Source organism: Myotis nattereri, assembly GCF_964212035.1.
Source record: "Myotis nattereri genome assembly, chromosome: 10".
Lineage (NCBI taxonomy): Eukaryota > Metazoa > Chordata > Mammalia > Chiroptera > Vespertilionidae > Myotis > Myotis nattereri.
The window spans coordinates 59779740-59805743 of NC_138085.1; the positions used below are offsets into that span (position 1 = coordinate 59779740).

General features: G+C 44.9%; 1 protein-coding gene across 2 annotated transcripts in view; it reads right to left on the reverse strand.

The window, feature by feature from the left end:
- The window catches only part of PRKCE (protein kinase C epsilon), a 444584-nt gene that overhangs the window by 66335 nt on the left and 352245 nt on the right, over positions 1 to 26004 (reverse strand). For both annotated transcript variants that reach the window (XM_081100552.1, XM_081100553.1), the window contains one exon: positions 11710 to 11864. In XM_081100552.1, the coding sequence (XP_080956678.1) occupies positions 11710 to 11864 (155 nt within the window). The remainder of the gene's footprint in view (positions 1 to 11709; positions 11865 to 26004) is intronic.

A 26004-nucleotide genomic window follows, 5' to 3' on the forward strand; every position in this document is an offset into this window, starting at 1 on the left:
TTCCAGGGAAAAGTATGGTTTTTCTAGGCAAAGGGAGTGGCCATGCTGTGATTGTTGATGTTGAAGATCTAGGTCAAGCATGTCAAACTCGCAGCCCGTGGGCCATATGCCTTGTTTATTTGGCCTGTGTTAGCCTTTGAGTTTGACATGCTTGATCTAGGTACTAAATGCATGCTGTGTGTGGCTGTGTTGATGAGGTTACCTGTTAGGCTTGAGAAGAGATTTAAGGTGGAGCTTGGCAGCAAGAGCACTTGGGAAGACAGGGGGCATAGAAAGGAACTTGTGTGCAAATCCCAGAGATGAAGCTAGTGAGAGGGTCAAGCTTGGGGATGGGCTTGCTGAGTGAGGACATTATCCTGAGACAACATGGAGTTATAGCAGAAGCCTGAGCAAGAAAGTGTCCCAACTTCTTGTTATATGACAGTCTGCAGGGATGGTCAGCCTGTTACCACATGACCAAAGAGAGAAGCAAAGCCATTTAAGTGTGGCCCCTATGGCCTCCACATGCAGAGGTAGCCCACCCCAACCCCACCCCAAGTCATCTTGGACTCAGCCAGAGCCCACAGAGACTGTGGGACCAGCTCAGACAGTCACACAGACTCTGCTTACATGTGGCAAAGCCACCCATTGTTTGCTAAAACAATTCCCATTTTTAGTAGCTCAATCATTAGCCAAAAGCATTGAAGAAACAACATCGAAATGACTAAGTCTAGGGGAATTCAGGTTCTACTTTTGGATACATTGCACTAATACATGTTCTAAGATTTCTACTTTCTGTAGAGCACTGCATAGTCATAAAATAAAAGCTAATATACACATACTAAATTTCCTTCATAAGACAGGTCCCAATCCTCAAACTAACTGGTGTTTGGAAGACTTTTAACCTGACAAAATGTTTTCATCAGTTTGACAGCTGGCAAGATTCATTCAGGGTAAAATTTTCAAGATGGACAAAGTGAATCTTATCAACTGTCTATTAGCCATGTGTGAAATAGAACAATGATGACAGGAATAACAGCAGCTAACATGTAGTGAGTGCTTACTTGGCACCAGACACAATTCTAATTACTATACTATACATGTACAGTGGGGCCTTGACTTACGAGTGTCCTGACTAACGAATTTTTTGAGATACCAGCTGTCTCTCAGCCGATTTTTTGCATTGAGTTGATAGAGTAATTTGAGTTAACAAGCTCCTTAACGAGCTCGGTCTCAGAACGAATTAAACTCGTAAGTCAAGACCCCACTGTATTTGAATCTCACAGTATCTCTCTGAGAGTGGTGATATCCCCATTGTACAGATGAAGAAATTGAGATTTAGCAAAGTATGTTGCTTGCTCAAGATCTTATATCTAGTGAGCAGTGGAGACAGAGTTTGAGCCCAAGAGCCCTTAACCTCTATGCTGGGTTCTCAGCTCTATGGTAGGTGTCATGAGAAACACAAGAGTAGGTTCCTTAATAATTTTTTCTTTGAACACAACACACACTACCAGCTGAAACACTCAAACAAATTTAATCAGGAATTTCCCTCTGGCTCCAAACTTCCTGTTCGCTCTGAACCTATGATGTCAGTGGGAGTCAGAATTCTTCTTCTGAACTGGTCAGCAATGATGTGGCTTCCTTAGAGGAATGTAAACTTGTCATTCAACCCAACCTCTTCAGTCTCTACTCTCTCCTTCTCCCCTCCCCTTTATCACATCACAATGACTTCACCCCACACTATTGTGGCCAGGTGACACCACAAAAACAGTTTGGGGTAAAGGTCTCGTGGACCTACAAAAAAGTGACTATTCCTGAAAGACCCATGATAATCTTTAGCATTCCTTTATCAGGAGAACAAGTCCCTCAATTATACAACATGGTAGAGAGAGAATGACTCTCATTACCCAAATGCACATCTCTATTTTTTTAAAATATGTTTTTATTGACTTGAGAAAGAGAGAAGGAAGAGAGAGATAGAAACATCAATGAGAGAGAAATATTGATTAGCTGCCTCCTGTATGCCCCCTCCTGAGCACATGCCCTGACTCAGAATCAAACCAGTAACCTCTCTGTGCCTGGGTCGACGCTCAACCACAGAGCCACACTGGCCAGGCAAAATGCACATCTCTAAGATCAGCTTGTTTGCTGAAGCAGGTCACGTAGGGACCAGGTGGTGGAGTGCTCATGAAGATGGACATTTACAAAGGAAGCCCAACAGAGAGGCTGAGGCAGACCTTGCAGCTTTCCAATGCAAGCACATCTGCCAGCTGTCCCAGCCTGTTCGTTACTGCCATGTGCATTGATCAGTACTTACTTATGCCATCCCAAGGTCCCAGGGGTCATGGTATTGGCATACTGCTAGGGAGAGCCTCCCTTTTCTGGGATCTGGGCCCTGCCCTAGATGGCCCTTCACCTGCAAGAGGGACACAACCTCACATGTCCACCACCCTGCTCCCATGAGATAGGGGCATTGCTTCACTGTCACCATTGCTAGCGTGTCTATACTTTCCCCCAGCCTTGCTGGGCCCCAAACAACTTCCTGAGGCACTTCTATGTCCATCAGCTTATTTAAATCTTTCAATGTATGCCCAAACTGCAGGCCTGGCCATCTTATGTTATGTAATATCTATTATCAGCTCCATCTTACAGCTGAGGAAACTGTGGCTCAGAGAGATTAAGTAATTTGCCCATTAGTCAGTGGCAATGCGGTGCTTTGATCCTGGGTCCTCTGTATTAGTTTGCTGCCACAACAAAGCACCACAGACTGGATGACTTAAACGATAAAAATTTATTTTCTCACAGTTTTGGAGGCTAGAAGTTCCAGATCATGGTGCTGGCAAGACTGGTTTCTTCTGAGGCTTCTCAAACATGGTTTATAGAGGGGTCTTCCCCTAGTGTCTTTACAAGGTCTCCCTTCACACATCTCTGAGTCCTAATCTCCTCTTCTTATAAAGACACCAGCCATATTAGAGTAGGGCCCATCCATATGATCTTATTTTTACCTTTTACCTCTTTAAAGGCCCTATCTTCTAATACAGTTAGATTCTAAGGTATTGGGGAATAGGAATTCAAAACATGAATTTGGAGAGGACACAATTCAGCCATAACATCCGCTGACTCCATAACCCTATGCTTCCCATTCATCCAACCAACAACCGTTAGGGAGACTCCTAGGTACCAAAGATTGTACTTGGCATTTAAGCAAATGCTTTCTCATGAAATTCTCAAAACATGAGAAACCTCCCTTCCAGGGAGGTTCGTGTTTTAATTCCCATGGTACAACGAGGAAATTACATTTCAAACAGTTTAAGTCTTCTGCCCAAAAAAGACACGACAAAGATGAGGCAGGCCCGGGATTCCACCCCAGTTCTCTGACTCCAAACTCAGCGCTGTCTCCAGCATACAACGTTGCTTCCCACGCGAAACTGCAGCTGGCAGCAACGGGACACGGTGACCTGACAGTGGCAGCACTGGGGTGGGATTGGGCAGGCTCTCCTTTTTTGGAAAGAGCCTAAATCCCATGGATAACAGTGGGATCTACCATGCAGGGTTGTTGTGATGATTAAATGAATCACAGAGTGCCATAGCAATAGTAGCAACAACAACATCAATAACAAGACACTTATTTAGCCTTTGTTACAAGCCAGACACAATTCTGAGCACTTTGTGATTCATTTAATCATCACAACAACCCTATATGATAGATTCCGCTATTTTTGTTGTTGTTATTATTATTACTGACTTCTGGAGAGAGGGTAGCCTGACTACCCACAACTATTTTGCTCTTCTTCCCAAAATTATACACAAAGGCTTAAATACCCAAAGAGGAGGAGAAAAAAAGAAGAAACAGTAGCACATAAATCTGGAAGCGGGAAAGCAAAGGGATGAGTGGTAAAGGACTCGGTAGACCCCAAAAGAGCTGAATCCTAAATCAGCAATGGGGCAAGTCAAGAACAATCAAATTTATGCTGCAGAACCTCCCACCTTATGCCCCCCCCCCAAAGCTCAGGAATGTGCAGTAACAGTTATCTCTGGGAGTAAGGGTGATGTGGAGAGAGACAAAATAAAGATATCTGGCTGAAAAGCAATTATAAACTAGATATTCTTCTTTACTTTGCACAGGTCCTTCCCTGCCCCCGGGGGTTTATTTTCTAGAGAAAGGAAACAGAGGGTCTCCAGGCTCAGGGTGGAACAGGGAGAGAGGACAGGCACCAGGGAAAGAACTGAAAAGAAGCACATCACACGGACACATGTATTCTAGGAGCTGGACACTCCAACTCTCTTCCCTCATTTGGCTCCGACGGTATTGGCTGCCATGCGCTCTCTCTCCAGGCAGGACTCCGGAAGTGTCTTCCCAGGGTAATCTGAGCACTCTCAGAGGAAAGGTACCAAAAGATTGATTCTCAAGGTTCCCCAACTAAGTGGTCAGCAAGATTTGTCTGCTATGAACCCCAATTTAACTAGTCCAATATCTGAAAAAAGGCATCACCCCAATTTCTCCTCCTCCCCTGCTTTGTAGCATTAGATTAATTGAAAATCTATTGAAAGATGATGAGACTCTAAATATTAACACAGGATTTAACTGGAGACCTCATCATGTCAGGAAATGCCCTCTGTGCCAATGCTAGGAGTTGATCCCAGGGATAGGGGTAGGCAGACCCTTTGCCCCCTCTGACTAGCAGGAAGACAAGACTACAGTTTACACCACAACTTCACATGCATTTCCCAGGGAGGTCCAGCTTGGAGAGTGCAGCTACAGACCTCAGTACGTCTCCAACTTCTCCAAGGGAAACCCTTTCTAAGCCCCTTCTTTTGGGCTTTGTCCCCCACACCTGGAGAGGACAAGCCATTTAAGATTCAGGCTTATTAGGTGCTCTGAGGTTTCACTAAATCTTCATGCCTCTTCTTCTTTTTATTTTTATTTTTTTATTGATTTCAGAGAGGAAGGGAGAGGAAGAAAGAGATAGAAACATCAATGATAGGAGAGAATCATAGATTGGTTGCCTCCTGCACACCCCCTACTGAGGATGGAGCCCATGACCTGGCATGTGCCCTTGACCAGAATCAAATCCGGGACCCTTCAGTCCACAGCAGCCGTGGGCAAACTATGGCCCATGGGCCGGATCCGGCCCGTTTGAAATGAATAAAACTAAAAAAAATAAAAGACCGTACCCTTTTATGTAATGATGTTTACTTTGAATTTATATTAGTTCACACAAACACTCCATCCATGCTTTTGTTCCGGCCCTCCGGTCCAGTTTAAGAACCCATTGTGGCCCTCGAGTCAAAAAGTTTGCCCACCCCTGGTCCACAGGCTGATCTCTAGCCAAATCAGCTAGGGCTGCACTCCATTCTTATTTGACTTTTCATAAACATCATCATAAACAAAGAAAGCCTTTTCTAAGCACCTCTTGAGTACAGAGTGATCTAGCCTGGGCCAAAGCAGAAACATCCTGTCTCCTCTTGTCTCCCCGCTGCTCACCTAGTTCTGGCTTCAAGCACACACAGGCTCCTGGGGCAGGCTGACTCCTGTGGAGTGGTGATGAGGGCTCATTAAAGACTGAAAGTTTTGGAGAACTTAAAGAGGAGAGCTTTAGAACTTAAGACTTCCTCCTCTGCTGGATAAAGACCAACTTTTAGTGCTCCAAGTGACAAATGTTAATCATTAATAATACTTTACATAAATAAAGTACCTTGCCATTTCCCACATGTTTTCATACCCTTCACCTCTACCTCTACAGTCGGACCTCCAGCCACCACTCTCGACTCCCACATGAAGGAGGCAAGGCAGGCGTTATCGGAAAGGCTCCGATGGAAGGAGGTTCAGGAACTTGCTCCACAAGATTTCTTGAATTTTCTAGACACTATTCAACTGTTTTACCCTGGGGACCTACAAGTTCGGTGGAGGGAAAATGGACTTTATACCTTTCTTTGCTGCTTAGATTTTTATTTTTCCTATAACTACTATATATATATATATATATATATATATATATATATATATATATATTTAAAGGAGTTTTAATTTTATAAGAAGGAAGGAAGGAATACATCCTCCCCCCCCCCCCCCCCCCGCAACTCCAGGATTCCCCTTTGAAGCCAGGGCTGGATAAAAGATCTCCAATGTTCTTTCATCTTAGTAAAAATCAATTCATGATATAATAACATTAGCTAACCTTTATTGAGGACTTACAGTGTGGCAGGCACTATTCAAAATTATCTAGACCTATCAATTCACTAAGCCCCTACAACCTCATGAGATAGGGACAACAATTGTTCCTACTTTACAGATGAGGGCGCTGAGGTGTAAAATAAAACATTAAGACACTGGGCCAGGGTGGCAGAGGCCATGTTCTTCACCACCCTCTGTTGCAGTGCTCCCGGCTTCCGGGTAGGAAAGAAGGAGATGCATTCCTGTAGCCAAGCCTCATTCTCCTCCCAGGGCCCAGGCAGGTCACACCATACCCTTATCTATGCCGCATGGACAGAGGAGTGCTCTCAGGGAGTCAGCCACTGCTACTGAGCAGCTCAGAGAAGAACGCACAAGCAAGGAGCATGCTGGAGAGGAGGAGAAAGTTCCCTGAACCAACTTTGCAAAGAAGGCCCACCCTTCAAAACCTCCACCTCTCGGTGAGCTAATGCCTCCCTCCACAGAGGCATCCAAGGAATGCCGGGAAAGGACATGGAGACAGTGTTCTCTGGCTGCCTGGCATGGGGAGCCTGACACAGAGAGGGGCCAGAGGAAAGGGGGCCGTGCCTGTCAGCGTGGGCCCTCCTGCATGTGTGAGCCTCCGGCCAGAGAAGTGTCATCTCTTAGTTCTTGAAAACTGGCCAATTAGTCCCTAATTACTTTGTGTGTAAATTTCAGCAGGAAGGCTGGAAAATTCAATATCAACTTCAGCATTGAGGTTCTCCACCAATAACTGGCTCTGCCAATCTTCCAAATAAAGCCCCATAGCACACAAAATGTGGACTCTACCTGAGCTTCCGGACAGCCAATAGGACACACACTGCCTCTCCAGTCAGCTACAGACTAACTACCTTGAATAGCTTTCTGCTGACAGCTTAAAGCAAAGCATCATGGGAAACAGAGATCACATGATCCTCATTAATTAATGAAAGGAAAGATATGAAGAAATGGAGACCTTTTAGGATCAAGGGAAAAAACTGTGTGTTGTATGTTAGGAATGCTTCCAACACAGACTTTCAAAAAGTACACACCTATGATGTAGCAACCCACTTGAGTGGAAAGCTCTGGAGCTGGAGATGAGAAGAATAAGTATTTAGTGAACACCTACTACAAGTAGGGTATTGTCCTAGGCCTGCTAGGTGAGCACTCAAGTGTGGAGTTCTCAGTCACAGAAGGGCATTTCATGTAAAAATATAAGGTCAGCAAAGGGCACCTGCAAGATGCCTGGTACAGGGAGATGTTATGTCACTCAGGTCGGTATGATTCCCATGACAGGCTGGGTCATCAGGAAAGGCTTCACAGAGCAGGAGCATTTGACATAACCCTGAAGGCATAATGGCATTTTTTTTAGACCTGTAGTCCCTAAATCACCTGAGGAATGCTTTAAAAAACAGAGTCATGTCCTGGCTGGTCTGCCTCAGTTGGTTGAATGCTATCCCGTGCACTGAAGGTCATGGGTTCAATTCCCAGTCAGGGCACATGCTCTGGTTTCAGGTTCAATCTCCATGCAGAAGGCAACCAGTAGATGTTTCTTTCTTTCTCTCTCTCTCTCTCTCTCTCTCTCTCTCTCTCTCTCTCTCTCTCTCTCCCTTCCTCTCTCTCTAAAATCAATAAAAATTTATTTAAAAAAAAATAAAGTCCTGAACCCCAGACCGGACCTACTGAGTCAAAAGTTCTAGGAATGTTACCCTGGAATCACTATTCTTTTTAAAAGGTTATTATTATTATGATAAATTTAAAACATGCACAAAAGTAGAATAGTGAGCCCACATGTATCATCACCCTATATTAGCAATCATCAATTCTTTCTCTATTCCCCCTCCCTCAGTATTAGGGACTCTACATGTTTTTAATTGATTTTAGAGACAGGGAGGGAGAAAGGGAAGGAGAGAGGGAGAGAGAGATATCTGTTGGTTGCCTTCTGCATGCTCCTTGACCAGGGATTGAACCCTCAGCCTGGCATGTGACTTGACTGGGAATGGAACCTGCCACCTTCTCGTGCATGGGATGACATGACACTCCAACCAACTGAGCCACACCTTCCAGGGTGGAATCTACATATTTTTTTAAACTGGGAACTCTGAGGCAGCCAGACCATGAAAGTTAATTGGGAACTACTCACTGATCAAGACACAGATTAGGAGCAAGGGAAAATCCAAGGACAGTAGGGACACAAAGGCTCATAAAAGTAAAAGAGAATGGTATTTGGGGGAGAATGGCAAATAATCTGGAGTACCTAGATGGTGGGGTGCACGGTTAGGGGAAGTAGTGAAAGGATTGTTGTGGACCACCAGAGCCTTGTTAACACATATTGTGTCTTTGTTAGAAACACAAAGAGGCATCTCCTCTGGGTAGAAAATACACCCTTTTCTGGGGCAGAAGCCAGCCACACAGCAGAGAGCCCCACCTCCCACTCAATGCCTGTGCTCGTCCTGCCTGTGTCCAAACCACAGAGCTGTGCACAGCAGCCCCAGGGTCGGGTGGGAGGGAGTCCAAAGCCAGTGAAGGGGTCAGTACTTTATCTTATAAGGGTTGCAGGATGCAAGGAAGGGAACATGGGACAATCAGCCTGCGCTTTGAAAGACTACTGGGCAACAACAGAGGGGAGAGGGATAGATAGACGGGCAGAAAACCAAGAAGCAGTGAGTCAAGTCTATAAACGATTGCAAACTAGCCAGGGAAGAAGGAAGAAGGCCTTGAAGGTCAAGTCTTGAGAGAGACATTTGAGAGAAAGATCTTGTTTAGGGCTCTAAGACAACTGGGGTTTGGATATCGTGATACGGGAGTCACGGGCAAATAGGAGTCCTTTGAAGGCATGCAAATGTTGATATTGCTCGAGGAGAGTATTTAGGGTAAGAATAAAGCAAGATGAAGGCCCTAGGGAAAACCAGAATTTATCGAATAGGGGTTGGAGGGAAGAAGGAACCAGGACAGGTGGTAATAGAGATCAAGGAGAACCAGTCAGAGAGGTGGGAAGGAGATGGGAGAGGGAGAAAGTATGGTTCGTAGAAGACAATAGAGCAAAAGTGTTCACAGGGGTGGTGAGAGGGACACATTCCTTTAGGAACATGGAAAGGAGGAGAAAAGTAGAGTATTTAGGGTAAGAATAAAGCAAGATGAAGGCCCTAGGGAAAACCAGAATTTATCGAATAGGGGTTGGAGGGAAGAAGGAACCAGGACAGGTGGTAATAGAGATCAAGGAGAACCAGTCAGAGAGGTGGGAAGGAGATGGGAGAGGGAGAAAGTATGGTTCGTAGAAGACAATAGAGCAAAAGTGTTCACAGGGGTGGTGAGAGGGACACATTCCTTTAGGAACATGGAAAGGAGGAGAAAAGTAGAAATGTAAGGGAAAGTCAAGTCCTGGAATGACAAGCTGGAGTTTGGACTTGGACTTGGAAAGGCAGGAGATACAGCATTAGCTTGTTGATCAGTCAGTCAGTTAGACTTCCTAAGCCTGTCACTTACCAACTGTGGCCCTGGACAAATTATTTAAGGTGAGCCTCTGAACCCCTGCTGGTCAGCTACGGATGATTCCACCCACTCTAACAGGGCTGGCTGGGGGATGACATCTCAAAGAATGACCATTCCTCTTCATGCCACGCCACCTAACAGTGCACGCCTTGTAGTGTGGGTGATCATTCCACCTGTCTAACTCCTGGCATCTCCGACTAGCTTGTAACCTGCTTTGGGGGCAGAAATTAGGGTTTTAAACTAATTGAAGTCAAGGAAATTGTGTAAAATAAAAAGATTTAGGGGTAAAAATAAAAAAGAAATGGCCCTTAGGAGTTTGCAACTTAGTGAAAAATCCACATGGATGCCTCACCCCAGCACAAGGGGAACAGTGGTAGGTGCAGCCACAAAAGCCTCAAATTGCAAATGAAAGTGTGTGTGTGGTGGGGGGGGGGGGGGCGGGGAGGCTCACTCCGGCTGGGCGACCAGGCCTTGTGCAGGCAGGCAGTAGTGCAGGAGGCGTCCGTGCTGGGTAGAGAGGGTAGAGAGGAGGGCCATATGCACAGGGAAGTTGGGAAATGGCAGATAAGTTTGAGGAAAGCTAAGAACCTTGGTGGGTTTAAAAGAGGGTATTGTGGGAAGTGAGAAAGGTGTATTGAGCTGTAGCAGACAAAAGCTAAGGTGACCTCCGATGGCTCACACTCTGGCATAATTCCATAATCCCCCTCTTGAGTTTGGTGGAAACCGTGGCTTACCTCTAACCAAAACAATGTGGAAAAGGTGATGGGACATCGCCATCTTGGTTATGCGATATGATAGGGCAGAGGCAAAGGGGTTTTGCAGATATTATTATGGTTCCTAATCATTTGACTTTGAGTTAAATGAGAAGATTATCCTGATAGGCCCAATCTACTCATCAAGCGATTCCTTTTATTTTTCTTTAAGTCCTCACCCAAGGATATTTTTCCATTGATTTCTAGACTGGAAGTTTGTCACACATCACTAGGAAACAAGTAATGACCTCACAACGTGGAGGGCCATGAACAGCAGGCTAGACAGTATGGGCTTTATTATGCAACGCATTGGGAACCACTGAATATTTCTGAGCAGAGACTCACCTTTGAGGAAGCTGCGAGATATCAGCAGGAAGCGAAGCCTGCAGTAGGAGTTGGTCAGGAGCCCTTTACGAACATTTTAGTCAGGGCATGGCTCCCAGGACTGGGAGTTTTACTGACCAGTAAAGATCTTGTGAGGGACTAAGTTCTGGGATGAACCAAGTCAGCGAATCTACCCCATTAACATAAAATACAAAAGAGGGGGAGAAAGCAAAAACCAAGAAATTGACAGTCACTGAAAAAATTTTAAGGAACTTTAGCGTCCTTGTTGCTAATTATAAATATTTACTCCTCCCGGAATTCCTGACCTCACAGAAGAGCCTGCGTAAACAGTCCTGCTGCCTTACTGGAAAGTGTGTGTGTGTGTGTGTGTGTGTGTGTGTGTGTGTGTGTTATGTTTTCTTGGGCTGGGGACAGGGCAGTAATAAGGGACTAGAGGATCTGCAAAGAGTCACTTCCTGTTGGATATTGTCTAGTTCCCTTCCCCTGCTCGGCCGGGATCATAAACCCTGGACCCCCAAGCAACTCCTTCTTCTCTGATTCTATCTGCTGGAGACAACTAAGCCAAACAAACTCAGGAAGCGACAAGAGGTTGGGAAGGGGAGGAAGTTCATGGCACAGAAGGAAAAAGTAAAGAGAATGCCCTGATGTTGAAGGAAGAGGGTGGGGAGAGAAAGAAATGAAGGTCACCCCAAGGTCGTTGGGCGCCAGGCCTTTAAAATGTCGTTCTTGGGCTTTCCATCAAAACTGGCACAAGCAGGGTGTCTCCTGGGGCTATTCAAATATTAACATTCACAGTGATAAACAGCCGCCCTCCTCCCCCGCCCCCCAAGTCCTCTGTAAGCAAATTAAAACAACTGATCTCAAGCAGGTCACTAAGAGACCAGTTGGGCAGGAGCCAAGTCAGCTCCAGTGTCTGGAGAACGCTTTAATTTTTCACTTTTAGGAAAGAGAGGAGGAAAGAAGAGCTACCTGTAGATGACTCCATGCTGGTGGAGGAACATGAGGGCTGACGTAACCTCTGCAGCATAGAACCGGGAACGAGGCTCGTCGAATTTTCGGGAGCGCTGAATCTGGAACATGAGGTCTCCACCGTTGACATACTCCATGACGAAAAAGAGGCGGTCCTGAAAGGAAGGAGAAAATGTCATTTGGCTGGTTCCACTGCCGCTGCCCACACAGGCCGGCATACTGGGCGCCTTCAAGACACTGGGTGCTGAATTAGAAAAAGGGGGAGCTCTCTGAATGGGGGGGGGGGCAGAAGAGAGGGGCAGTAGGATTTTACATGGGGTGAGGCCGGGAGAGAAGGGGGAGGTGTGTGTATGTGTGTGGGGGGAGGGCGGGGGGTGAGGACACGAACAAATGCCTGGATGTGGGAATGCTTAGTGACTGGTAAACTGAGCAGGTCAGCTGGGGTGGAAGGTTCATGGAGCAAAGGGGAAATGGCGACGTTTGAGAGGTCAGAGCAGCAGAGCACCTTCTTCACATGGAGACTGAGTCCTAAATGAAGCCGCCAGGAGAATGTCAGCATATTGTTTCCAGTCAAAATTCATAGACTCACTTCCATTAAGACAGAGCAAAACTCACAATGATACTTCATTCATAAAAGAGATAGCGCATCTACTTGATTATTGGCATCTCTTTGAAATTAAGTTCGTTGTTAAGAATTGTTACAAATTCAGACGACCTTCTCCTGCTCCACATTCTCCAGAATTTTCCACGCTTTACGGCTATGCACAAAGGGCTCAACGTCTAGCTTCTCTTCCACTTGCCCTGCCCTTCCCCTTCAAGACCTGCTTTCTCCCCAGAGTACCGCCTTGCTGACCATTCATTCAATCATCCATTCCCCATGCAAATCCTCATGTCAAAAACCGAATGCCCAGGACAACCCCAGCCCCATGAAACCAGACTGTCGAGGGGAGGACTCAGGCATCAGTAGTTGCAAAGCTCCCCACGTGATTCCAATGAGCATCCAGGGCTGAGAACCACTGGCTCCTCCATCTGGCCTCTGCCAAGCTGTTCTGCATCTGTGAGGTATATGGATTCTAAGTCACTGGAGTTTTCCTTTTCAAGGATCCCCAAGAACAAGGATTCTTAAACTTGTGCATCAGCATCAAACAGAGGTGTGTTAGAACATGGATTCCTGGTTCTACCCCTGACTCAGAAGATCGGGGATGGAGCCTGAGAACCTGCATCGCCTCGTTCCCAGTTGATGATGTTGATGCTGCCGGTCCAGGGACCCCAGTTTTGAGAACCACTGCCCCAGAGCACTTGCGCTAGCTCCTCACATGGCAAGCACAGCCCTGATGTCGCTGAACCACGCCATCATGAACAGCCACTGCAACGCCCTTCCAGGGTCACCAACTTGGACTCGGGCTGTAGGGACCATGAACTATTTCCTGGGCCGTGTTTGAAAGAATCCACATATTTAAAGAGGAAAAGCCTGCCCTCCCTGCACCCTGCCTTGCTGCCTTTTTTCTCCCAACACTGGGACACACAGCGTTTAAGAAAAGGGGCTGTGAGGGAGGAAGAGCTCCCACCCCAATTCCATCCCTGACTGGCGGAGTGACCGCAGGCTAATGACTTCATCCCTCTGTGCTGTGTTCTCCTCTGTAAAAATGAGGAGGGTAATAGGACCTGCCTTACAGGCTTCTTATGAGGATTAAATTATAGGTTAAAACGCCTGGCTCATAATTGGTGCTCCACGAAGATTGTCGAGTGCTGTTGTTTCTGGAGGTATTACAGCGGTTATTATTATCATTATCAAGTCTTCATTTTCCCTGTCCTTTCACCAGCGTTTCTCCCTGATCACTGTCTCTTCCAACAAGCACTTGTCCCCTTGGCTTTCAGACTGTTTCCCCGTGTATTTCTGGCAGGGTTTTTTCTGCTTCCTCTTAGGCTTCTCCTCTCCCAGCATTAGGTATTGGATTCCCACAGGACTGGGTTCTAGACCCTCCCCTTTGCTCACTCTGTACTCACTATGTGATGTCATCCACACCCACAGCGTCCAATGCACCTTGACTTAGAGAGAACTCACAAAGGTCTGCCTCCATCCTAGACCTCTCCTCCAAGCTGCAGACCCATTTAACCAACTGCATTTCTGCTACTCCCTCGAGGTGCCTCAAAGGCACTCAAACCCAACACATTCCAAACCGACTTCATAATCTTCCTCCAGCAAAATGGTCCTCATCCAGGGTGCCTGTCTCAGGGCAGGGCATCACCACTCAGCCAGTTGTGAAAGTCAGAAACCAGAAATTCATTCTTAATACCTCCCTCTCCCTCATCTCTCACATCCATCACCAAGCCCTGTTGCATTTACCTATTGTATCTTTGCACTTATTGCTTTGAACTTGTCATATTTGTCTACTTCCGCCCATCTCCACCACCCTCATGGCCACCATTATGGCCCAAGTAATTATCATCCCTTGTCTAGATTTTTGCGAGTGCCTTTTTACTAATGCTCTCTACATTGCCCCCCGCCGCAGCAAATGCTGATCACACTACAGACAGAGTATCCTGCTGAAATGAAATGTTGATTGTAAACCTTCACCCTTCCTCCTCTCATTCTTCTGATTAATTCTTTTAAAGAATTATGTTGGGATGAATAGAAAGCTCCTTAATATGCTATGCATCCCATATGGTCTGATCCTACCTACCTCCTGAGTCATATCACTTCCAGCTGTCTCTTGTACCCTCTGCCCCAGTAGCAAACTCCCTCCTGCCACAGGGCCTTTGCTCATACTGTTCTCTCTGCTTGGAATGTTTCCCCCTCTCTCTTCACCTGGTCAATCTCTCCTCATCCTCCAGATTTAAGTGCAGCCATCTTTCCTTCTAGGAAGCTGTCCCTGATTTCTCCCCCTAATGTGCGCTATGTTCTCATTGCAGCATTCAGCACAGTGGAAGTTTTATTTGTTTAACTGATTTATGTATTTCTCCCCTGGTACTCTGTATTCTTAATGAAGGCAGGAACTGTGGGTTATTCTTTTTTTTTTTTAAAGGCAATTAGCCTAACCCAAAAGAAAAACTGCCATAATTTCCTTTAAAAACAAGCATTGTGTGGGTAGAAGAATAAGTAAAGTTAGAGAGCTAACTGTAAGAGAGAGCATGAACCAAGGGTGTTCTGATATTTGTATCTGCAAGTTCTCACTGCTTATGAAGTTAAAGCCAAGGCAGCCACTGCAGTGAGCCTCCTGCCTGCAGAATCCAGAGACGGAGATGGTGCCCACTTGGACTTTCACCCCCATGGGGTCTGTCTGTGTCAGCACCCATGACTCAATTACAGCTCTGAACAGCACTTTTGTTTTGTGGGCAGATTTCCTCACTTCCCATGAGTTGCTCAGTTCCTTCAGGACACATCTTATTCTTCCTCCATCATCACTGGCTCTGAACTCCGTACCTACAGAGGCACTCGATAAAATCTGCTCACTCCTTATGAGCCTCAGGAGGTGCAGATCCTTACTGGCTCTCCAGCAACTAGACTAGCACAGGGGGGGCTCTTAGTATATCTTTGTAGAATGCATGAGTGATTAAATACTCACCATGGACAAGGCTCTAGAACAGGGGTCCTCAAACTATGGCCCGTGGGCCATATGCAAATACAAATATTGTATTTGTTCCCGTTTTGTTTTTTTACTTCAAAATAAGATATGTGCAGTGTGCATAGGAATTTGTTCATAGTTTATTTTAAAACTATAGTCTGGCCCTCCAATGGTCTGAGGGACAGTGAACTGGCCCCCTGCTTAAAAAGTTTGAGGATCCCTGCTCTAGATCAAGCATGTCAAACTCCAAGGCTAACATGGGCCAAATAAATAAGGCATGTGGCCCGCAGGCCACGAATTTGACATGTTTGCTCTAGATGCTGGAAATTCAACAGTAAACCAGAGTTGATTTCCCTGTGTTACTTCTCTTTGTAACCTTGTTTTGAGCTATTTTAACTTGAGCCCATTTAAAAAATTTTAAATTAGAGAGGAAGGAATAGTGCAAGGGAGGAGGGAGGGAGGGAAGGGGAAAGGAGAGAGAGAGAGAGAGAGAGAGAGAGAGAGAGAGAGAGAGAGAGAGAGAGAGAGAAACATCCATGTGAGAGTGAAACATTGATTGGTTGTCTCCTGCACATTCCTTCAATGCGGAATGAACCCACAAACTGGATATGTGTCCTAACTGGGAATAAAACCTGTGCCCTTTTGGTGTACGGGACAATTCTCCAACCAACTGAGCCACACTGGCCAGGGCTAACTTGAGCCCATTTTAAAATTTAGTTTTAAGCTGCATGCCACGAAACATAATCAGCCCTTTCTACAGCGTCAGGAATTTTTTTAAAGCAAGATAAGTTTTTCACTCCCCTTCCCTCCATTCAGTGAGTTGGCTGTTTCTGACCTCCACACCTAACACATCTGAGAAGCGTGTTTTGACACAGAGTGAGAACCTCAAGTCATTCTGGGAACTGCCTAATTACATAAACTGAAATCAAAAGAAAGCTGGCAAACCCAGCGGCTACTCATTAATCCCCTCTTGGCATCAGTAGAAAACAAAACAAAAGAAAACACCAGCTTCCTGGTAAAGTAAGCAAATATGTTTTCTGAGGTAATCAAAGATTTTAAAAGCCTGCTTCCACCTCCTCCTCCCTTAATCTCACCTGAATGTCTAAAAGTTATGGTCTTGTGATACCAAGTAAAATAATGAAATTAGGAAAGAGATTATATGTCATGGCCATTTAAGGTGAGAATAGTTAATAACGACCTACGAGCCGGAAGGGCAGCACTGTGGGTTAGAAGCTCCCATTGGGGTCCATTTTCCCAGAGCGCTAAGCTTTCCTGCCTTTGAAGGGAAACGTAGGCCCGCCCTGTTCATCTTTCAAGGTGTGATGGATAGCCAGCGGCTTCCCCTCAGCAGCACTGCATGTTCTGCCAGTCGGGTTTGTTTGGACACACGCTCTCCATCTCTCTTCGCTGTTTATATGTGCAAAGATTCTATCGCTTTTGAATCAATTTCACATGAGCGCCCAACAAAAGACCAGACCTGGAACAGTTCGCCTTTGACGTGCCAGTGACAGGATGCACCATCTCTGCAACGTGCCGTCTGAAGGTCCTGGCTCTACATCGCCGCTTCCCCTGCGTGCCTAAACATTGAACCTGTCAATACAAAGGGTCTTTCCTGGGGTAGGAGCTTGGAGGACAGGGAAGATGACGTAAGCCATGGCTTCGGCTTCCAGGAGCTAGGAATTGAAGACAGGAAGGCATAGAAAGCAGAATGCTCTATCCTTAGGTGCTCAGCTCTCCTGCAGGTTGTACAGTATGTATGTGGGTGGTATCTTCTTAGCCCCAATAGAGAATAACTGTCTGTCTCACCACTTACGGAAGGAAACTCTTTCTATGTTTTATTTTTCATACTAAAGGGTGTCCCAAAATTCACGCAGGATTTGAATTTTGCATGAGCATTAACAACAACAACAACAACAACAACAAATAAAAGCCTAATTTTACTTGGTTTATTGAATCAGATTCTAATATCTGTTGCCCTTTGATTTCAATCCCTTCAATTTGATAAGCATTACCAAGTACCAATTATGGCCCAGGAGCAGGGACAATGAAGACCAATGAAGACCACGGCTTTGCGTATGTGCCAGCAAAGCCATGGAGGCCATTTACCCAATGTGCTATTCCATACATAACCCTATACTGTATACTTTAGGAATCAATGAAAAATTTACAATTTTTAATTATAAACCTGTGTTTTCTATCGAAATTACTTCTTGTGTGAATTCTGGGACACCCTATACAACTGGCATTGATGGGACTGGCCATTGCTGAAACAATTTGGTGAGACAAGTGTGAATGAAGGGAAAGACCATACTTACATGAGTCTTGAACACTGGGAGGAGGAAGGAGGGAGGAGAGAAAGCCTGGCAAGTCTGAAGCATAGCCCTGCAGGGCAGCAGTGAGGAAAAGTGAACATTGCATGTGGGGATGAGCGGGATCAGAGTGAGCCAGTGAGAAAACTGGCTCTCTAGGAAACAGGGCATAAACTCTGGAGACAGGCAGGAAGGCCAGAGATTGGGTAGTGGTGTTGGGGGTAGGGAGGGGAGGTGGTTCTGAAAACACAGGCGGAAAGTAAAGAACTCTCGATATCATTTGAGTTGTAAAATGGCATCATGAAAGTTGATGTTGAGAAAAACTACTCTAGAAGCAGAGTTCAAGATGGATTGGAAAAGGGTAGCCTGAAGTTAATATCTCTCCTCCCTGTTTCCACCGTCCTAAATGTCCTGTTACCTTTGACAATGAACAAGCAACCCTCCTGCTCCATTACACGTCCTTGGTAGAACCAAGGGAAAGGTCCAAAGACTTTGAGACACTTAACCAAATCCATTTTATTTCTCCACAAAGAGAGCGCAGCCATCATTACCATAAAGTAAAAACAGTTCATGGTGAGTGGGACTTTCTAGCTCCTAAGCCGACAGACATACCCTCTGTGAGCGATCGGCAGAGCCTTGTCTAATTGGGGTCACAGATCTGTCAGCTACATAGTATAGAAAGGGGAGGTGCAGATAATAAAGAGGATCTTTATTACTGGGGATTTACCTGTCAATTAATAGAGAATGAGTGTCTCATCTAAGTAATAATAATTATTATGTAAATTTTCCTGTGCAGCCACAACGCTAAAAATTATCTAAATAAAAAATGCTGTTGTTGTTTTTAAAAAAGTCTTTTTCACACTTTCTCAGCTTCTCTTCTCCTCCTTTTACCTCCCAAGGCCTTACTCAAGTGTAATGACCTTGGTCTTTCCCCAAATTCAGATTTATTTCAACCAAATTCCTATAGCAATGGCCAATTACATGAACACTAATAGTGGTATGGAAAATAGAGAGTGGGTTTTCATATGGCTGTTTCTTATAACAGTCTCCTATAAGCCATAGAGGGTAGAGTCCCCCCTACTGTGGGTAAAAAGGGAGATGCCTGTTTTCTAGTGGAAAAGCTTTAACCTAATTAGAATTGGCCAAACAGTAAATATTCCACATGACAATCCCCAGGGTGGGAAGATACAACCTTCATTCATGTGCATCTAATATTTATTTCCAATTGCTTAAAACTATGATTATTTAACTTACACAGGATGCCTAAGTTTAAAATGACCTAAAGCTGTACCAAACTGACTTGCCCAATAAAGCTCAAATGAACATTTCCTGCCTCTGGTTAGAGCTGCATTTAGCCCAGGGAACAACTTCAAGTTACTGTCAACCTGCCCCCCACACTTTGATCTGTGCCTGAAAGCATCAAAGGGGAAAGGGAAGAGTTTTGGTTCAATACACAGAGAACTTCCCTGTTATTAGGGCCCTCAACGTCTTATGAAGTTTCCATTACATGGCGTGACAGTCCATATGGTAGAGACCCCCAATAGGCTCACCAGAGTGATCTCCTGCCATGAATAAGAGCAGCATCTAAAGCCAAGTAAGAATAGTGACTTGTCCTTGGCTTCATCTTTGAAAAGGAGAGAATCAAGAAGGTTTAGATGGGGAACATAGCCAATGAGAGTACAGTGGTACTTCTGGATCATCACTGTGTACATTGCATCATCATAGTATCAATTCTGGTACCTCAGCATCACCTCACAGTACCTGGCTTCCTTTGCTTACACCTATTGGCTGCTTTCCCCATCAAGTGCCACTCCTGGGGCATGGCATCTGCCTACTGTCCTCTGTCCCTGTTGACCTGGACTCCAGGAAAGCAGCAACGTGTCAGGAATCTTGCTTGCCCCTCACTCATCTGCGCAACTCACCAGCCTGGTTATCTTGCAAAGGTAGAGATAATTTAAAGAGAAAGAAAACATTGGTTGCTCACTAGAGCCCTCTGTCACTAGTAGTCAGCTGTTTAAAGCCAAAGTTAAGGACCTATGAAGTGTTCCTTGTTTTTCTTTTTAATTGAATCTACAGGGGTGACACTGGTTGATAAAATGATAGAGGTTTCAGCAATACAATTCTACAATACATCGTCTGTATATTGTATTGCATGTTTACTACCCCAAGTCAAGACTCCTTCCATCGCTATTTATCCTCCCCTTACCTTCTTCTACATGCCCCCCACCCCCCATGTCCCATGTGTTTTTAAGCATAGGAATATAAGCATTCTTGTTTCAATCCTATTTCCTCAACCAAGAAGAACCTGGTACTTAATCAAGGCTCTCTCCATGAACTCAGGCTGCTCTTCCCAATCCAGTGTGGGACTGTATCAAACTAGTTGTTTCCCAAGCATGTGCCTTCCAGTGTTCCCTGCAGGGGCTCAGGATGCCCCTTTCTTGTGTATCCCCATCTTGTCTGGGCTCAGTGCATGTGCTGCTCAAGAAATAACTTGAGTCTCTCTGGTTTCCAGCTCAGGTGTTAGAGGTGCATTCTACACAGGTCTGAAGCAGCCGAATAGCTGCTGTTCTGATTCCAGAACCTCAGAGTCATCTTATTACCTGCTGTGCCTGAAGCAAAATCAGCAGCACCCACAGCGGCCACACTTGGGGTGTGGTTTCCAGGGGGCTCATGCACCTACTCCTGCAGTCCTGTGACAGGTCAACCCTTGAACCATGTTACTGCAGCTACTATTGATGCTGCGTTCTCTTTGCTTTTTGTTTCTTTGCCTGTTTGCTTATTTAGAAAGAAATCCTGCTAACCAATCAGAACATTAGAGTGTACCCACACTGAAAATGACCAGTCTCTTCAGTGGAAAGCAATCAAGGAAACCCTTTTCAATCTTGTGTACACACGACTGACTAATTAACTGCTCGCTTTACAACCAGCTGCCAACATCACAATAGTTCTGTTCCTACCTTTTCTTTTTCCAAAGAATGTGCAAAGTTCTAGTGACAGCTTTAAAGATAAGCAAATACCAGGTAGCTGACCCTAAGTAGAGAAGGTACATCAATATTTCCCTTCAATTGTAGGAAGAAAACATAACCGGTTTAGATGGAAGTATTTAGGGCAGGGGTCCTCAAACTATGGCCCGTGGGCCACATGCGGCCCGCTGAAAACATTTATCCGGCCCGCCGGGTGTTTTTGCCGCCACTGCCTGCTGCTTAGCAGCCGTCTATTTTTTTTTTTCAACTATAGTCCGGCCCTCCAACGGTCTGAGGGACAGTGAACTGGCCCCCTGTTTAAAAAGTTTGAGGACCCCTGATCTAGGTTGATCACACCATGCAGAGAAGAAAGGAAAGCTGCCTCCTCATACCTTCATGGCTCAGGGTAGCCGTCAGAGCTGATCCTACACATGAGAAGCAATGATGTGGCAAGAGCTTCTGTTTAGCCTGCAGACCAGGTAGTACACCATACTACGGTCTGTGCGGCAATTTTCTGGGTAGTCAATGGAACTTTTTTCCTCTACTTGGAATCCTGGAAGGATGACACCTCTCTTCCATTCCATTCACCAGGATCTGGCTTATCCCTGTTAAGTTCAGCCAACACTGACTGTTTCCCTTCCTGACCGGCTACTAAGCTTTCTGTCTGCATCAGTTTGGGTTATCCCTTGGCTATCTTTACAAAGCTCTTTGGTAGAAGCAGGACACAGGTAGCAACTGTTCCTAGAGCTCCTGTTGGACTATTGGTCAGAGCACATGGTCAGTGTGTTGTCTGTTTCTGGGCACCATATTGACACTGACAAACTAGAGTTCATTCAGAGGAAGGCAACAGGAGGGTGAGGAGAAGCTGGGGCTTAAAAGGAGAAGCTGAAGGAAGTGGCAATGATCAGCCTCAATAAATCCACTCTTAAAGGACGCTGGCAGTCCGAACTGAATGAGGGAATGAATCAAACAAACAAAGAAACAAACTGAAGAGGAGCTCTCTGAAGGATTGCCATGTTGGTAAATTCAATCTGTTACTGTAGGGGACCAGAGGACCCAACTAAGACCAACAGGTAGCAGATACAGTGAGGCCCCTCTTATTACACCCTCTGTCCAACATTGGATTCCACTGCCTTTGCAGTAAATTCCTTCCAACTTGAGGCTGTCAGCTTCAGCTGGATGACCACTTTGAAGGGCCGTTAACAGAAACCGGCTTTGTTCACGGAGAGGATGAACCAGATGAGCTGGTTGAGCCTAAGAATCCTTTGGGGGCATTTTAAAGCATACAGATTTCCAGGTCCCCCATCAGAGCTTCTAACTCTGTGATGGGCCCTGGGAATGTTTACTTAGTCTTAAATTTCTCAGGTAGCTCCTAATGATCAGTGAGGTTTGGGAACTACTACACTAGGCAGCTGCTCAGGCTCCTTCTAACATTAAGAAGTGGTGATTTCATTGCATTTTGTTCTACATCTTTTTGTGAAAATTCCACGTGTTGATAAAATCCAACTAGAGCGTAAATTCTTGGGCCAGTGGTTTCTAGACTTCCTCCATTCCAGCACTCTGACGGACAAAGCGCACTGTCATGAAAACCACGGCTTTCCACAACAGAAGGTATCTCCTGGAGTGACAGGGCCATGTCCCCTGCACCTGGCTGCATCCCTGCAATGCTTCACACCATACTGGGCTCATCCAAGCCATTCTGGTATCGCCATAATAAAGCCCCTACTGTGCAGCTGATACTGTGCTTACTGTGTTTTTGCAACTGTAGGGCCAAACAAGATTAAAACAAGGGCCTCAAGTCCTCACCCATGGCTAGAGAGCTGTGCTTTCACTACATAATTGTATTTCTTGTCTTTTTCATTCTATCAACCACACTTGGCTTGACTTTCAGTCCTATAGACATGTTGTTGGATTCATATGCATGGCTGCCCTGAGCCAAATGAACCACTCCATCGTGGCAAGAAAGCGTGGTTGACATCACCTCTGTGCTAAATCCCCTTTCATGTTCTGACTCCTTTAATAAAGCCAAAATGAAAATGTGCTAATCTGGGGGAAATTGGCAACTTGGAAATAATGCACTCACATATGGATACAACTCAATCCTGTGGACTCTGAACACTAGATCACATTGCTTTAAGTCTTAAGTGGCATGGCTGGTGGCTGCAGGCTGCTGAAGAGGATTTCCATACCACTGCACTAATACTTTCATTTGATGACAGATAGAGCGTGAAAGGAAATTTTTTTATTATTAAGTTCTTTGATCTCCATACCTCTGCCCAGGTTGACTCTGAATGCCGAGCAGTGTGGTGAGATAAACTTATACATATTTGGTGCAGTAGCACAGGGTCCTCTCTGAGGAACTGTTTAATCGCGATGGTGCTGTTGTAAGGAGGTGCTAGATTCCAGCCTGTGCTGTTTTATGAAAATCTATGAGCACAGACTCCAATCAACACCCTGTGATCTGCATTAAGCAGGCCTAGGTGCTTGTAGAAGCAGAACAAAAACAGCCTGTGTTTAATCTGTCCACAAGCCTTTTGTTCTTAACAAACTGGAAAGGTGGTGATGTAGACAAAGCAAGGGGGAGTTTCAGGAGCACAACACCTCTTTGACACGGACAGAGGGCTGACAACTTGGAGAGGTGACTGCTTTCTCTAAAGGTAGAAATCCATCATCTAAACCAGCGGTTCTCAACCTGTGGGTGACGACCCCTTTGGCGGTCGAACAACCCTTTCACAGGGATCGCCTAAGACCATCCTGCATATCAGATATTTACATTACGATTCATAACAGTAGCAACATTACAGTTATGAAGTAGCAACGAAAATAATTCTATGGTTGGGTCACAACATGAGGAACTGTATTTAAAGGGCCAGAGGTTGAGAACCACTGAAACAGACTTGTTAATGACATGGATGAGAAGAAAGATTTGGGAGCTTGAGAACCTCAGCTGAAACAGTTCATGACTCGATTGTTCTCAGTCCCCATTTGCAGTACTCTATCATGAGTGTTTTTGAATGTGCTGACAGCTTTCTCCATACACATCCCTGCCTACGTAGTCCACACTCAGGCACTACGCCCAGGCTGCCTGCATTCGAATCCTGGCTCAGCTACTTTCTGGCTGTGCGAACTTGGCCAAACGGAGGTGTTGGGTCCCCAGCTGTAAAAATTAGATTCAATGGTAACTACTTCTTGGAGAATTTAAGTAGATTATCCTTAATTGTAGGTGTCTGGCTAAAAATCAAACACACAAACAAACAAGAAACTGCTCAGGAAAATATTAACTAAAGCCTCGTTTTGGTGGCTGCATATAGTGCAGGGCTGAACAAATGTCAAATCAGTCAGTTAGTGTGTATTTATAGGGGCTACAATCAAAAAGTCTACAATTTAGTTGGAGGAATGAGAAATTCCAATGAAAAAAGAGTTAACACCACAGCATGGTATTTATTATTTGTGGATTTGTGATGAAGAAATAATGAAGGAACGCTCCATGGAAACCTGGTCATGAAAGGGGGAAGGGCATAAAAATCAGTAAGGTTTGGGTATCCCAGGTGCAGGAAAACCATGAAAACATAAAGATAGGGATGCATTCGGTATCCTTAAGAAATAATGAGGACACCTAGCTGTTTAGAACTAACCATCTCCATCTTGGCCTTTTTGTTTTTCTTAGAAAATTCTAAATTTAGGCTAATGCAACACAACTAACAGGGAGAGATTAATAATGGCTATCATTTATTGAGTGCCTTCTACATGTGAATTATGAGCTACCTTCCCACTGATGCAAGCATCTTGAAAGCAGGTGTTAATACCTGCATTTTTTATAAAGAAACAGAGGCTCAGGGGAGGTGGTTGCTTGCCCAAGGCCGCAGAGTGACTAAGCAGCACAGCCAGAATTTGTACCCCGGCTTGTTTGTCCCAAAGCCAGGCCTCTGTCCATTACACCAAGAATCACCCTCAGCATCATTCAGTAAAGCTGACAATAGAGCTCACATTTTATGCACCAAAAATAAAGGTGCTTGAGGCTAAGATTCAAGGCCATGTGGTCAGATCTGCACATTAAGCCTTTGCCCAGGCGATATTTATAGACTCTCCAGGACAAAAACTCTGCTGCTTTTGGAAGGAGCATGATAGGGATCTGTTCTCTCTGGGACCCTTGCCCTCTCTAGAATCAACCTAGAGTCTAGGTGAATACAATGTCATGCCGTTTATGCAGTCCACTTCCTGCCAAACTTCAACATCTGGACCACCTCTGTAACTGTAAGGGGGGAAAATGTCCTCTGAGTGGGGGAGGGAAATACTGATGGGAAGAACCACGTGATCCACAATACAAGAATCAACACCACTCTCAAGTCTATGGGCCAAAGACGACTCTGTGATACTGTAGGCAAAATTAAGGTCAGGATTTTAACCTGAAAAAAACTCCATCCTTTCCTGCTTATTAGAGCAGTGAGGTGGGAAATGAAGCTATTAGTGATTGCTAGAATTGACCCCCCCAAAATTGCCAATCTGGCAATTTTAAAAATGTTTTTGATTTTTTTTAGAGAGAGAGAGAAGAAGGGAGAGGGATAGATATAAAAACATCAATCAGAGAGAAACATCATCAATCAGCTGCCTCTTGCATGCCCCCCTTGGGTATCAAGTCTGAAACCCAGGCATGTGCCCTGCCCAGGAATTGAACCGGTGACCTCTTGGTTTCTGAAATGATGCTCAACAACTGAGCTACTTTGGCTGGGCAATCTGGCAATTTTAACCGGAAGAGTAGTCCTAACTTCTTATAGCTCTGAAGGCATTACTATACCAAAGCCACCAAGTAAAACAAAAATAATATTTAAAATTCTTTTTACCAAGACTTGAAAATATGTGCTAATTTTATCATAATAGTAATTCTATTGTATTAATAATTATGCAATGATATTGTTTGGAAAAAATTTCCCATTGAAAAGGTTTACTGGTTTATAAGAGCCTATATTAAGTATGTGATGTAGAAATATGAATCTCCTGATAAATAACAGATAAATGAGCTGATTCAAAATGATAGGAATTGACTTTTTAAATGGTCAGAAAATATATGAATCAATATATTTTAAACCGTAAATCATCATATAGGTGTTTGTTATTGTTGCTAATTTAAATACTTTTTGCAAAAGCACACACTTGAAGATACTTATAAAAATATACCATAGATGCATACCACACCATTAGTCGGAAAGGCCTAGCCTTAGCCTTGAGAAACCACTTCAGAGAACAGTTATATGACTTTAGCTTCAACAGTTAGATGACTGGCAATTTGGATAGATTTCATCTTGCAGCTGGCGGGCACCAGGAAGTGAGAATGCTGAAGAGGCTCCCATGTAAAAGTCATTTTCCCAAATGCCCTGGATTGTCAGTCACTAAAGAACATGCCACATCTCCACTCATGAGCCTTCAAAGGGTTGTCATTTGGAACAAAGCCCAAGTTAT